Genomic DNA, 16,519 nt, shown 5'->3' with positions numbered 1-16,519 from the left:
GCAGCCATTCCAGTTAACTTCTGGACCTCTTTGGGATTCCGAGGTGGTTGTAAATTGTTGATGGCCTTTATCTGATCGGGGTTGACCTCAATTCCTCTGTGAGTTACCATGTAACCTAAGAATTTGTCAGATCCCACACCAAACGAGCATTTGGAAGCGTTTAGTCGTAACTTGTACCTTCTAAGAACTTCAAAAATGTTTCCAAGATCCTTCACATGCTCACAAATAATCTTGCTTTTCACCACTATGTCGTTTATGTAAACCTCAATATTCTTACCCAACTGTGACTCAAATATCCTCGTTATCATTCTTTGGTAGGTGGATTCCGCGTTTTTCAAGCCAAATGACATCACTTTGTAGTGGTAGTTTCCAATAGGGGTGACAAAAGCAGTCTTCTCCTGATCATCTAGGGCTAAAGGTATCTGGTGATAACCTTGAAAAGTATCTAGGAAACTCTTCCGAGGATGGCCAACAGTGGCATCTACTAGCTGGTCTATTTTAGGCATAGGGAATGGATCCTTAGGGCAAGCCTTATTTAAGTCTGTGAAATCTACACACATTCGTCATTTCCCATTCTTCTTCTTCACCACCACAGTATTCGCTAGCCATTCCGAATAAAAAACTTCTTTAATAGCTCCAGCTTGTTTGAGGTTTGTTACTTCCTCTTGCACTGCATCAGCGTGCTCCTTGGATGGATGCCGAGGAGGCTGTTTCCTAGGGGTGATCAATAGGTTGACCTTCAGGTAGCGACATATGAATTCTGGATCCACCCCCGAAGCTTCATAAGCATTCTAGGCGAATACATCGATATTTCTTTTAAGAAATTCTATCAGCTCTTCCTTCTCTTGAAGAGGTAACTAAGATTCAACCTGAAAGAACTTTTTCGGATCGTCTCCAATAGCGACTTTTATCAAATCTTCACACCTCGCACCCTCAACTGAATCATCAATGGGCAATGCCAGAAGTTTTAATTGCTATAAATCCTTTCCAACATGGACCGAAGACTCAGTCTCGAGATTATGCTGAATGGCAGCCACTAAGCATTGTCTAGCCATAGATTGATCTCCCAAAATTTCGTTAACCTGGCCTCCAGATTGATACTTAACTTTTTGATACAAAGTAGAAGAAACAGCCCTTAGCGTATGAATCTAGGGTCTTGCCATAATTATAGTATAGGGTGAATACCCATCTATGAAAATGAAATCTACCTCTACTACCTCCGAACCAGTTTGTACAGGTAGTCGTATTTGACCCTTCGGGATAACAACTTTTCCGTCGAAACTCACTAGAGGGAACTATAGGGCGTTAAGTCATCAGGTTTTAAGTTCAGCCCCTTATAAAGATCATGGTACATTATCTCGGCTCCACTGCCCTGGTCCACTATTACCCTCTTCACATCATACCCCCCAATTATGAGGGTGATTACCAAAGCGTCATCATGGGGTTGGATGGTTCCAATCTTATATTTGTCCGAGAAACCTAAAACTGGTGGAATATCCGTTTTAGCTCTTTTCGAATCTTGATTAACGACTCCTATGGGTAGACGGGTTACGGACATTACTCGAGATGGGTAGGATCCTGTTCTCCCAGGTGCAACGAAGATGACATTAATAGTTCCCAAGGGGAGTCTTGAAAAAATGTCTCTTCGAGATTCTAAGCTTGCTTGGCTCCCCTGACCACTAGAATGTTGCAGGAGTTGTTTTAACTTACCATCGTGGACAAGCTGTTCTAAGTAATCCCAGAGACTCCTACAATCTTCTGTGGTATGTCCATGATCTTAGTGATAATGGCAGTAGAGGTTATGATTACATCTTTCAGGATTTCCCATCATCTTATTGGTCATTTGAAGAACGGTTAATTTTTAATCTTTTCCAAAACTTGATGCACCAGTTCTCAGAATATGGCGTTGACCGCTTGTGGATTCGCCGATCCTGACTGTCCAACGAAATCTCTCTGTGGTCAATTGTTACTATAACGATCTAACCTGAAATCCCTTATCTCCTGAGGGATAACCTTATTCTTCCCTTTTCCTTACTGTTGATCCTCTTCAACTCTTTTATACTTATCAATCATGTTCATCAGTTGACACACACTGGTGACAGGTTTTTCAATCAAAGATTTCCTCAAACCATGGTTAGTGGGGAGGCCGAGCTTAAATGTATTGAGGGCCACTTCATCAAAATTGCCATCCATCTCATTAAACATCTCCCAGTACCTATCTAAATATGTTTTCAGGGTCTCACCCTTTTACATGTTCAAGGATAGAAAGGAAGCTAAGGGCCAAGAGACTCTTCGACAGGTGACAAAACGGGAACCAAATGCTTGAGTGAGTTCTTTGAATGAGCTAATAGAATCTGCTTTTAGGCTGTTAGACCATCTCATCGCAACTGGTCCTAGAATAGAAGGGAAAACTTTACACATCAAAGCTTCATCCTTGGAATAGACATCCATCCTTTGGTTGAAATGACTCACGTGTTCCACAGGGTCTGTTCGACCATTATAGATAGTGAATGTTGGCTGATGAAAACGACGAGGAAGTCTTGCCTCTTCAATCCTATGTGTGAAAGGCGTTTTGAAGATTCGGTTCAAGGCTTTACTCATAGTGTTATTCCCTACACCTCCATGTGATGGGCTTCGAGGTTGCCGTTTACGATAATGTTCTTCTTCATAGGAAAAGGATTCACTAACTGGGGTTCAAGACCTCCGTCTATAATTAACATCTTGCTTGTCATTAGAATTATCATCAGAGTTTGAAGGAGTCTGCTTCCTCTTTGCATGGCACAACTCCCTTTTTAACTGGTTAATCTCCAATTGCATGTTCTTGTTATTCTCTGCATGAGACATATGACTTCCACCTCGTGGTTGGTTTCAGTCAGTATGTGTGGTATGTACACTACCTTCACGATCACCTCTCTGCTCTAGGTTGAGAAAATGATCAACGTGTTGGGATGTCCTGGATTCTGCTGGTTGTTGACCTGGTTCAGCCATTGTCAACCGTTGTTCTCACTCGTACTCAAGCTCTTTCCACAGACGGCGACAATTGTAGGGTCAAAATTTGTAGCCCAAGCCCAAAAGATGTGGGATGTGAGCCCAATGAGCCTAATACAATGAATTTGTAGAGAGTTGGTGAAAGAGCTGGGTTGTTTGTGAATTAAACGACGGCTAATAAAGATTTAGAAGATAAGCAAGCACAAAAACACACTTGAAACTTGAATAAATTGATGTCTGAGGAGATAAACTAATACAATTTTTAGAGCTACAGTAAATCTTCCTTCTTCTTCCCTTTCTCTCTTTTTCGATCTCCCCCTCATGAGAGGTCTTTTACATTTATATAGTTTTCTTTTTGACTATCTTGATCGTACATTTGTTCTTCATCTAAGCATTCACTTGAGTATATGTCCTATTAGTTATCTTCTTTGGTTCTTCATGAATGGTAGCAGCTAAAACTGCACTGTTCAGGGGTCTCGGCCAGAAAAGTTGCTACAGTGCATTTAATGCGGTGGTAGCAACTTTTCCTTTAGATATTTCTCTATTCTTATCATCTTATCATCTTTATACGTGCTTGAAGTTCATCCTTATCATTGGAACTTCCTGGAAGGTCATCCAAACTGCTCAGGTATTTGTTTGACCAATATTCCTCATATCCGAAAAGGATACACTCCTCGGATTATATTCCTCTATCATCTCCTTACGTGATTCTCCACTCCGGGGCCTTTCCCAATCATTTACTCCTTTTCGAACGTACCCACATCTTCAAATAGGGCCTAAGGCCCAATATATGGATTTAGGCTTTTATCCCCACAATAACAAATAATATAAATTAATTTACTAATTAATTATTCTTAAAATTTTGATAATAGGCTTTTAGTGGGAGTAGACATCAAAAGGGTTTTTTTTTTTTAAAAAGAAAATGTAGGTTGTTGTTTGGGATTCAAGTTTAGAATTTTTTATAATAGACTTTTAGTTTGAATAGAATTTAAATTTGTTGAAGTTTAAAAATAAGTTTGATCTAAATTAAACAATTGCTAAATATTATACCTTAATTTGAGGAATTATATCATAACAATAATATAAAACAATTTATTAATTAGTTGTTTTTAAAATATTGATAATAGAGTTTTAGTTAGAGTAGAACCCATGGGTTTTTTTTTTCTTCTTTTTTTTTGAAAGAAAACGTGAGTAGTTGTTTGTGATTAAATTTATAATTTTTTATAATAGACTTTTAGTTTAAATAGAATTTAAATATATTGAAATTTAAATGATAAAATTTTACCTAAATTAAATAGTTGTTAAATATTATCCCTTAAATATATACTCCCTCCGTCCTAATTTGTTTGCCCTGTTTAAAAATTCAAATTTTTTAAGGGAACATCATTTATTATCTTGTCTGCTTTATAAAAATGTATAAATTTACAAAACTACCCTTAAATAAATTTATCAGTTTTTTTTTTATAAAAAAAAAAAAGAGTTATTATTAATGCCCAATTGGATTGATTTTTTAAATATTTGTTAGATTTCGTTTCAAATAGTTTTGAAAATAAAGTAAGGGTATAATGGGAACATAATTAAATTAATGACTTTTGCTTTTAGAAACAGGACAATATTTTGAGACATCTCTAAAAATGGAATAAAGGACAAACAAACTAGGACAGAGGAAGTATATAGTATAAATGATATGATATGATTTGTGAGTGTAGGGTGTCCAAGGACCGAGAAGAGAAAAAGGCAAGGCACCATGCACCAACTCATTTATAAAAGTGCGTCTAACCCGAGGAGTAGGTCAACCTAAGAAGAGAATGGAGAAAATACATAACATCTTATGAGCACCCAACTAGGAGAATGGAGCTATAGAAGAGGATTAGCACGGTGGGAGGAAGCTTCCTGAAAGGGTATATCTTCCACCATTGCATTGAATGCTCTGTAACAACTTTATCAGCTGCATTAATGAAGAAGTGACCCCTGAACAGTATTATCACAGCTAGCAACCCCTTCTACCACCTTTAGCAGAGCGCTGATGGAACAAGTATCCTCGAAAGAGCCTTGGGGTGTACAAGTGGAGGGTTATGATGCAAAGAAGGGGGATATATAAAAGAGAAAGAGCTCCATAGTGAGAGGGGGGGGGGGGGGGGGGAGTTAAGGAAAGGGTCCTCGTGCTGAGATGCCCTAGACTCCGCTTCTTGTTCACCGTGTTCAGCCATCACCTACTGTTGTCTCCACCCCTGCGCAAGCTCTTCCCACAGACGGCGCCAATTGTAAGGTCAGTTTTTGTAGCCCAAGCCCAAAGGATATGGGTTAAAGGCCCAACGAACCCAGAACAATGAATTTGTAGAGAGTGGGCGAAAGAGCTGGGCTGGTTATGAAGCGCAGAACAGTTAGCTAGGTTACGTGCAGTGATGATAACATGAATTAAAGCTCAGATAACTCCATGAATGAATGTCCGAAGAGGTGTTTTATTAAATGAACAGTGATTACAACATTCAGAGCTACAGTAAAGCTTTTCTCTCTCTTTTTCTTCCTCTTTTTCCGTCCCCCATTATCAGGGACCCTTCTTCTTTATATAGCATCTCTTCCTATCATCTCCATTGTCCACCTGTTCTTCATTCGCGCATCTACTCAAGTGCATGTCACGTCATGTGTCTACTTTAGTTCTTTGTGAGTGGCGGTAGCTGAGGTTGCACTGTTCAGGGGTCTTCTCCACATAAATGCGGCCAGAAAAACTGTTGTTGAGTATTAAATGTGGTGGTAGCAGCTTTTCCTTTAGATATTTATTAGTTCTGATCATCTCCGGATCCACCCAGGACCTATCATTACCGTTGGGATTGTGAGGAAGATTAGTCGGACCTTCCACACGTTCGTTTGATCAAGGCTTGTCGTAGCCGAGGAGCAAGACGTCTTCGGACCAATGGTGACCTCTTCGGACGATACTCCCCCTCTGCTTCTGGGCTTCCTGCTTTAGATGGGCCGCCTCAACCACCTATTGATCCTTGGAAATACAATAGTCCTTAACAGGCGGTTCCGGGCCCATTAAGTAGCTTTAGGCTTTTTTCCCCCCACACTTATTGTTATAGTGTTTTTCTCTTGATTTTCCGATCCCCCTCCCTTAGGATCTTCTCTCTATTTTATATCTCCTTTGTCCCTTCATCTCTACCCTCCATGTGTAGATTAGATTGCTGGTGTTGATCTTTGTCCCATTAACACCTTCATGAAGTCTTTAGGGAGCAGCTGTAAGGCTTAAAATTACTGTTCAGGTATCACTTCCTCATTAATGCAGCCAGAGAGTTAGCTATAGAGCATTCAATGCAGCAGTAGTAGCTTTCTCTTAGATATTATAGGGCTTTCCTCTGTCCTATGCTTTCAAGATGCTTGTCCTTATCAACAAAACCTTTTGAAGCATTGCCCTGGATGGTAGACCACACCTTCGGACCTCGGCTTTGCTCAGCCGAGGATGGATTCATCCTCGGACCACCTTTTTGGACTCCTATGATCAAATTTCACCTCTTCACTCACTAATATGGACTCCCATGATAGTGTTTTACCTGTCTTCAGACTACTTAATGTCCTCGAATTAAGCCCCCAGCCCAATATATACCTAGATACATACTACTGGGCCTATCACCCCTACAATAATATATGATATTTTATTTATATCTGAGATTTATTAATGTCAATGTAAAGAAATTCTTTATTTTTATTTTTATTTTTTATTTCTAGATTCTTTCTAGCCATTCCATTTTGATTTGGTTTTTTAAAACATAATTCCATTATAATTTGATCTCTAGGGAGAGATAGTGATTTAAAAGTTAAATATTTGTTACGTAAGAAAAATTATTATTTTAATTATATCATGAGGGGGAAAAAGTCTTATTAAATATGTAGTGTTGGCTTGTGACAAACATTTCTAAAGACAGTCCTACATTAAGATTAATTTTGTTTCCTCCAACTTATTAATTTAGTTCCAACTTTCTAAAATCTTACTTTTTTTAGTACAATTATATTTTAATCGAAATCAACAAAAAAATCTAATCCAAAAAATGCATAAAACCAATTATGATACCCAACATCTAATTAAATGAGTTATTAATCTCGAGAGGTCCATTGAACCTATAAATAGGCCTTCTTAGAACCAATCATAATACATCTGAAAGCTTAATTAGTGTGAAAACACTAAAACTTGTTCAAACCCCAATTTTAAAATTTCGGTTAAATTGCTTTTACTCTAACTTATCAAAGTATGGAACAAGAGTAAATAAGCGAAATAAATGGGTAACACTACTCTAAGCCAAATTCAACCACAATGAACAATAAAAGTAAAGCTTAAAGAGTAGGAAAGAAAGATACAAACACAAAATAACACTAAAACGTGTTATCGAAGAGGAAACCAAATAACTTGACAAAAAACCTCTCTGTGTCCCTCCAAGTCGAAATCAATCCACTAGTGAATAAGTTAGAGTACACGAATAACAAAAGACCCTTCAAGCCTAGTCTACTCAATGTACTTGAGCCCTCCAAGCTCCTGCTACCAATGGACTTCTCGGAGTCTTGTCTTCACTAGCTTTCCGGATCCCGCAATTCAACCCGATTACATCCGCCACTCAATGGCTCCTTCCAATGCTTTCCAAAGCCAGCAAAACTTGACTCAACACTCAGATTGGGTGAGGTAAGTGTTTGGGTTAAGAACCTTTCAAGGATGTAAAGATGGAGAGGTAGGAGTAGAGGAAAACTAAGAGAAAATGTGTAGATGATTGTGGGTATAACAATCTTTAACTCTCAAGTATTTTTACTAGGGTTTTCTCTCTGAAAAGCATTTCTTACATTATGTGGGTAATGAAGGTATATAAAGTGTGGGTAAAGAATTTGGTAAAATAATTTTTCATTTTTCCAAACAGAGAATTTCGCGGGTACCTCGCGAGATGGCCTTTCTCACAAAGTACTTGCAAATTTGATAGCCTGGCATGACTCTTCTGCTTCTAGTTATGTGCTTCACACGTGGCTTTTCACGGGTTGCTCTACTCGCGAGCTTCTCACGAGCTAGTCGCGAATTGCAATGATTCTTCTTTTGACACTTGATTCTTAACCAATCTCTCACACTCATCTCTTACAAATAAACCCACATAAATATATACATGGAAATGATTGAAGAAATTACAATCAAATTTGACATGAAATTAAAGCCAACAAAGGCTAGATGGAATTCACAACTTTACAACACCACACTTCAATCATTCTATCACACATACACACTTGAGAGCATTATTGAGTTTTTGAGGAAAGAAATGTGTTCTTTTGGTGGAGTTTGGACTCAACCACTTATGCAGATTTTGTTTGAGCCAAGTAGCATTTTTGGGCTATTGCATCTTGGAGAAGACAAATCAAGAGAAGGTCTGCCATGCTAATCTTGGATCTTGCCTATGGTAAAGAGCTTGAATCTTCTTAAAGAGAGTGAGATTTTCACATTTCAGTTTAATTGTATTGAGATTACCAAGAACGAACATTGTAACTTGTGTTTTTCTGTATTTTCACCCACACATTTGAATGAAAGAAGCAACTATGCTATTAAAAATGCTACTAAGAGTATGTTTGGACGTAACTTGTTGGTGAAAGCTTATTTATTAATTTAGTGAAAGTTGGTTAATGTATAGTTGTGCCTAGAAAAGCTAAAATTTTAAAAAACTAAATCCCACACATTTGAATGAAAGATGCAACTGTGCCATTAAAAATGCTACTAGGAGTACGTTTGGACGTAACTTGTTGCTGAAAGCTTATTTATTAATTTAGTGAAAGTTAGTTAAAGTATAGTTGTGCCTAGAAAAGCTAAAATTTTAAAAATCTGGATTCCACACATTCGAATGAAAGATGCAACTGTGCTATTAAAAATGTTACTAAGAGTACGTTTGGATGTAACTTGTTGCTAAAAGCTTATTTATCAATTTAGTGAAAGTTGGTTAAAGTATAATTGTGTCTAGAATAGCTAAAATTTTAAAAAACTGGATCCCACACATTTGAATGAAAGATGCAACTGTGCTACTAAGAGTATGTTTGGATGTAACTTGTTGCTAAAAGCTTATTTATTAATTTAGTAAAAGTTGGTTAAAGTATAGTTGTGCCTAGAAAAGCTAAAATTTAAAAAAACTGGATATTAACAAATAAGGTAAAAATTTAAAAAGACAATTCAAAATAGAAATTAAAGAGGTGAGTTCTAGTTAGCTTAATTGGTAAAGTCTCTAATGGTTGTATAAGAGATCTGGGGTTCAATCCCTATCTACATCAAAAACTTATTGATGTCTTAATCTGATGATAAAGAGCAATCATTAGGAACAAACGTTATAAGTTTAAATTCTCTTTAAAAAAAAAAAAAGGAAGTAAATACTAATTAATAAACCTGTGCCCAACGTGGACACTAGAACATTTTTTATGAGGAAGCCATTGTCTTAACTTTCTTTGTAGGTTGCTCTATGTTAAAATTCAACTTTAAAACAGAGGAGAACTATGAAAGGGAATAATATTTATTTTATGCATACGACATTTTATTTTATTTTTAAAATTTCACAATGTGTGTCCTACAAACTGAATAGGATTCATACGGTGGGAGAGAGATGATGCCTATGCTAAATATACAAAATACTTTCTTGGAGCTGGCAATCTAAAATACCTACAAAATGTTCTCGAAGTTGAGAAAGGAAATTTGCCATGGTAGGTCGTGGTTTACACTTGGCTAATAAGGGATGAGCTTTAGACATGGCAAGCCCAACCCTTTCAGTCATGTCCACCATCTCTTTTCCAATTCTTTTCCATTCAAAGCATTGAATTAGTGAGCCTAAGGCTAGCCCAACTATCCTTGTGGCTAAGCCCTCCCCAGGACAACCTCTTCTACCTGCTCCAAATGGTAACAACATAATGCCATCTCTTTATCTCTTTTCCAATTCTTTTCCATTCAAAGCATTGAATTAGTGAGCCTAAGGCTAGCCCAACTATCCTTGTGGCTAAGCCCTCCCCAGGACAACCTCTTCTACCTGCTCCAAATGGTAACAACATAATGCCATCTCTTTGTTCTTCTAGACCTAGGAACCTCTCTGGCTTGAATTTGATGGGTTCTGCCCATATCTTAGGATCATTTTGTATTGCCCACGCGTTCACCAATAGCATCGCGCCACGTGGGACACAGAAGCCTCCCACAGTGCACTCCTCCGAGGACTCGTGGGCTGGTAATAATGGGCCAGCTGGGTACATCCGTAGTGTCTCATTTATAATGCCACGAAGATAAGGAAGTTTTGAAAGATCTGATTCTTCAATTAGCCTGCTTTGTCCAATGTGTTTGTCAATTTCTGCTTGTGCTTTCACAATGGTCTCTGGATTGTTCGGCAACAGTGACATTGCCCACTCCATGGTTCCAGATGAAGTGTCAGTCCCTGCTGATAGCATGACCTGGACACAAAAATAAAGAGTAATTCTTAAGTACTTTTGTAGTATATAGAATGGTGTTCATTTCTCTCATATTCATGGTGGGATTCGTTCATTAAATTCATGGTGAGGTCCATCATAAATATGAGATGAGGAAGCACCGTTTCTCTATACTTCAGAACTATCTAAAAATTTTCCAAAAATAAAAGTAGCATTTGTTTAAAAGGACTTGTTAACCGATGTCTTTAAAGAATTTATTAATAAACTATTGTGAGAAATTTTTATACAACTTCTGTGGAAAAATATATAAAACTGAAAAATAAAAAAGTCACTTTTATCCTTTTCTATAAAAATTTCTAAAAGTTATCTCCTAAATGAATGAGTTGAAGCATCCGTTAACAAAGGCTTTACATCTTTAAACGTGTTGGTGGGTTTGAAAACTTCTCTAATTCTTTATATATAAACAACCATGATACTGTGTTGATAGGTGGGACATAACAATAATATGAATTAAAGGCAATTAACTTCGGGTAAAAGGATTTATATGGCCATTAGCGAATTGATACAGTCCATTTTTAGAGCAATGGTCAACTCCTCTCATTAGGATTCTTGTTGTGATATGTGTACAATATTTTCACAAAAAATCGTAAGTGACAGGTTGTTAGTAGTTATTGTTAATACAAAAACGTAATTTCAGTGATAGGTTCAAATTTGACCCAATAACAAATAACTATTTATGATGTTTTGTAAAAATATTGTGAAAATGTTGTCGATATAGTATTTCTCTTAAAGATAAATAAAAACATCATTAAAAAAAAAAAAAGATAAAACAATTTAGCATAAAAGAAGTGGATTGAGATCGTAGATGAAATCCCACTATTTAAAGTAATAGTTTGAAGTTTGAACACAATGGAATAAAGAAAACAAAAGGGTTAGACTTAAAAAAAAAAAATATATATATATAATTATCTCCTAAATGAATGAGTTGAAGCATCCGTTAACAAAGGCTTTACATCTTTAAACGTGTTGGTGGGTTTGAAAACTTCTCTAATTCTTTATATATAAACAACCATGATACTGTGTTGATAGGTGGGACATAACAATAATATGAATTAAAGGCAATTAACTTCGGGTAAAAGGATTTATATGGCCATTAGCGAATTGATACAGTCCATTTTTAGAGCAATGGTCAACTCCTCTCATTAGGATTCTTGTTGTGATATGTGTACAATATTTTCACAAAAAATCGTAAGTGACAGGTTGTTAGTAGTTATTGTTAATACAAAAACGTAATTTCAGTGATAGGTTCAAATTTGACCCAATAACAAATAACTATTTATGATGTTTTGTAAAAATATTGTGAAAATGTTGTCGATATAGTATTTCTCTTAAAGATAAATAAAAACATCATTAAAAAAAAAAAAAGATAAAACAATTTAGCATAAAAGAAGTGGATTGAGATCGTAGATGAAATCCCACTATTTAAAGTAATAGTTTGAAGTTTGAACACAATGGAATAAAGAAAACAAAAGGGTTAGACTTAAAAAAAAAAAATATATATATATATATATATATATAAAGAGTAATATCTATTTTATACACTCACACGATGTATAACACATACACTCACCACTTTTGTACAGAAATTGTCAAAGTCACAATTATATATATATATATATATACTGTGTGTATAAGTGAGATCGTGCAATAAAATTTTCTCATATTTAATAAGAGTTTGTTCTCCATTCTAATTTTCTTGAATAGGCTATTGATGTCATCAAATTGCATAGATTAGCGTCATCGAAGTCAACTTAAGAGATTTAATGTGCATTTGGCTACCAATTAGAAAGCCAGCTTATTTTACTATTTAATTTATTTTTACTACTATTCATGGGTCTCATGCACTTTTTTGTACTATTTATAGGTTCCATTGAACAATTTCAACTAACTTTTACCTTTATTTACAGTATTTTCAGCAAAAAAATTTCGGTTTCAATAAAATAAGCAAATCTTAAATAGATCCTTAATTATAAAATTTGATCAAATGTGGTCACTATCGGCTTGTTTCTTCAAATTAAGATTTACTTTTACTGTGTCCAAATGACATCTCATAAATTGACTTCTTGGTATGGATGTAAATAAACCAAATTATTTATAAATTACTCGAGCTCAACTTGAGAATTTTTTTTAAATTTTTTATTTTTTATGTTTGTTTATTTAGAAAACAAACCAAATTGAAGCATCAGTTTAGACTTGACTATTAAACAAGCCAAGCTCAAATATAATAATATGTTCGTGAGCATGCAAGCTTAATTTAACTATATATAATATTGTATTTTTACATGTATATTTGTATAAATATATACTTATATAAACTTGAGAATGGATTGTGTAAGTTTTTTTTTTTTTTTTTGATGAACTGTAAGTTTGTTACTATGTTCATATAGTATCAAATTCATATTTATAGTTATTGATCATATAAAGAATTAATATTAGTAGATATATTCATAGATTTGTGAAGGGGTAAGAAATTTTAGTCATAGTTATACTATATATGGAAAAAGAATAAGTTATAAATCAAGAATAAGTTATTATTCCGCTCATATTGAAAAAAAAAAAAAAAAAAAAAGGTCTAAACTTTTAATATTCGGCTNTGGAGGGTTATGATGCAAAGAAGGGGGATATATAAAAGAGAAAGAGCTCCATAGTGAGAGGGGGGGGGGGGAGTGATTCTTAGAGAGTGAAAGTAAGAAATAGAAAGGTGAACAGTGTATTACTTAATAAAAACCAGAGTAAGACATATATTAGAACTCTTCCTTGGTAGTGTCCGAGGAGTACTTTTTTTCTTATCAACTGCTTAGTCCATTCTCCCTTATTTGGGCAACATTTCAAAAGCCCTAAGCTTAGCTTGCAACTATATTGTAATTGTCTTCCCATCTTTACACAAAATAATTCTATTGTTTGGGCTTAGGTTGAAGTTCAAGGCATTATTATTCTAAGTGGGCTTACGCTTCCAAATCCAGTTCTTACAGTGAGTTATATGGTATTTAACTTTAGAAAGTTTTGATGATAAACTTTTAGTTTATTTAAATTAATATTTGTTAAATATTATCCCTTAATTTGAGTAAATATACACAACAACATAATATAAATTAATTTACTAATTAGTTTTTCTTAAGATGTTGATAATATACTTTCAGTTAAGTAGAAGTCAAAATGTTGTTCATATATTTTGGGTTTTTTGCCTAGGATTTAAGTTTAGAATTTTAGATAATAGACTTTTAGTTTGAATATAATTTCAAATTGTTGAAGTTTAAATGATATGTTTGATCTAAATTAAACAATTGCTATATATTATCCTTAATTAAGGAATTATATCATAAAAATAATATAAATAATTTATTAATTATTTGTTCTTAAAATATTGATAATAGACTCTTAGTTGGAATATAAGTTAAAATGCGTTTTTTTTTTTTTTTAAAGAAAATGTGGATTGTTGTTTTGGATTAAAGTTTAGGATTTTTTATTATAGACTTTTAGTTTGAATAAAATTTAAATGATAAAATTTAACTAAATTAAACAATTGTTAAATATTATCCTTAATTCGAGGAAATATATCATAAAAAATAATATAAAATTAATTTACTAATTAGTGAGAGTAGCCACTTGGCATAATCATGACTTCTAAGTTCAACTTTTATTATATAGTTGTAAGGACACAAATTAAGTCTTAAGCCCAAAGGTAAAAGGATCTAGGCCCAAAGAGCCCAATACAATGAATTTGTAGAGAATAGATTGGAAAACTAGGCTCTAATGAGTTGAGTCACAATTATAATGGATTCAGATCACAATAAAAATAAGATAGACTGGTTTTTATTTGAGGAAAATCGTCCTCGACACAATCCGAGGAGATCAATTCTTGTATATATTCTTTGAATTTGATTACAAGTACAATTCTTAATGTTATAGTGTTTTCTCTTGATTTTCCGATCCCCCTCCCTTAGGATCTTCTCTCTATTTTATATCTCCTTTGTCCCTTCATCTGTACCCTCCATGTGTAGATTAGATTGCTGGTGTTGATCTTTGTCCCATTAGCACCTTCCTGAAGTCTTTAGGAGTAGCTGTAAGGCTGAAAATTACTGTTCAGGTATCACTTCCTCATTAATGCAGCCAAGAGAGTTAGCTACAGAGCATTCAATGCAGCAGTAGTAGCTTTCTCTTAGATATTATAGGGCTTTCCTCTGTCCTATGCTTTCAAGATGCTTGTCCTTATCAACAAAACCTTCTAAGCATTGCTCTGGATGGTAGACCACACCTTCGGACCTCGGCTTTGCTCAGCCGAGGATGGATTCATCCTCGGACCACCTTTTTGGACTACTATGACCAAATTTCACCTCTTCACTCACTAATATGGACTCCCATGATAGTGTTTTACCTGTCTTCAGACTACTTAATGTCCTCGAATTAAGCCCCCAGCCCAATATATACCTAGATACACTACTAGGGCCTATCACTCCTACAATAATATATGATATTTTATTTATATCTGAGATTTATTAATGTCAATGTAAAGAAATTCTTTCTTTTTATTTTTATTTTTTATTTCTAGATTCTTTCTAGCCATTCCATTTTGATTTGGTTTTTTAAAACATAATTCCATTATAATTTGATCTCTAGGGAGAGATAGTGATTTAAAAGTTAAATATTTGTTACGTAAGAAAAATTATTATTTTAATTATATCATGAGGGGGAAAAAGTCTTATTAAATACGTAGTGTTGGCTTGTGACAAACATTTCTAAAGACAGTCCTACATTAAGATTAATTTTGTTTCCTCCAACTTATTAATTTAGTTCCAACTTTCTAAAATCTTACTTTTTTTAGTACAATTATATTTTAATCGAAATCAACAAAAAAATCTAATCCAAAAAATGCATAAAACCAATTATGATACCCAACATCTAATTAAATGAGTTATTAATCTTGAGAGGTCCATTGAACCTATAAATAGGCCTTCTTAGAACCAATCATAATACATCTGAAAGCTTAATTAGTGTGAAAACACTAAAACTTGTTCAAACCCCAATTTTAAAATTTCGGTTAAATTGCTTTTACTCTAACTTATCAAAGTATGGAACAAGAGTAAATAAGCGAAATAAACGGGTAACTCTACTCTAAGCCAAATTCAACCACAATGAACAATAAAATAAAGCTTAAAGAGTAGGGAAGAGAGATACAAACACAAAATAACACTAAAACGTGTTATCGAAGAGGAAACCAAATAACTTGACAAAAAACCTCTCTGTGTCCCTCCAAGTCGAAATCAATCCACTAGTGAATAAGTTAGAGTACACGAATAACAAAAGACCATTCAAGCCTAGTCTACTCAATGTACTTGAGCCCTCAAGCTCCTACTACCAATGGACTTCTCGGAGTCTTGTCTTCACTAGCTTTCCGGATCCCGCAATTCAACCCGATTACATCCGCCACTCAATGGCTCCTTCCAATGCTTTCCAAAGCCACAAAAACTTGACTCAACACTCAGATTGGGTGAGGTACGTGTTTGGGTTAAGAACCTTCAAGGATGTAAAGATGGAGAGGTAGGAGTAGAGGAAAACTAAGAGAAAATGTGTAGATGATTGTGGGTATAACAATCTTTAACTCTCAAGTATTTTTACTAGGGTTTTCTCTCTGAAAAGCATTTCTTACATTATGTGGGTAATGAAGGTATATAAAGTGTGGGTAAAGAATTTGGTAAAAATTTTTCATTTTTCCAAACAGAGAATTTCGCGGTACCTCGCGAGATGGCCTTTCTCACAAAGTACTTGCAAATTTGATAGCCTGGCATGACTCTTCTGCTTCTAGTTATGTGCTTCACACGTGGCTTTTCACGGGTTGCTCTACTCGCGAGCTTCTCACGAGCTAGTCGCGAATTGCAATGATTCTTCTTTTGACACTTGATTCTTAACAATCTCTCACACTCATCTCTTACAAATAACCCACATAAATATATACATGGAAATGATTGAAGAAATTACAATCAAATTTGACATGAAATTAAAGCCAACAGAGGCTAGTTGGAAATCACAACTTTACAACACCACACTTCAATCATTCTATCAC

General features: G+C 34.9%; 1 protein-coding gene across 1 annotated transcript in view; it reads right to left on the bottom strand.

Moving 5' to 3' along the window:
* Window positions 1–563: 563 nt before the first annotated feature.
* LOC112025654 (cytochrome P450 81Q32) overlaps window positions 564–16,519 on the bottom strand; it is a 34,503-nt gene continuing 18,547 nt past the window's right edge. Inside the window, exons 6-9 of the mRNA XM_065767578.1 lie at window positions 10,011–10,422; window positions 9,650–9,871; window positions 870–937; window positions 564–791 (exon numbers count right to left, since the gene is read on the bottom strand). Coding sequence (XP_065623650.1) covers window positions 564–791; window positions 870–937; window positions 9,650–9,871; window positions 10,011–10,422 — 930 coding nt within the window. The remainder of the gene's footprint in view (window positions 792–869; window positions 938–9,649; window positions 9,872–10,010; window positions 10,423–16,519) is intronic.

The sequence above is a fragment of the Quercus suber genome, unplaced genomic scaffold (assembly GCF_002906115.3).
Source record: "Quercus suber isolate HL8 unplaced genomic scaffold, Cork oak 2.0 scaffold_25, whole genome shotgun sequence".
Classification (NCBI taxonomy): Eukaryota; Viridiplantae; Streptophyta; class Magnoliopsida; order Fagales; family Fagaceae; genus Quercus; species Quercus suber.
Note: the sequence above shows the minus strand (reverse complement) of the source record. Positions and strands in the feature narration are given on the sequence as shown.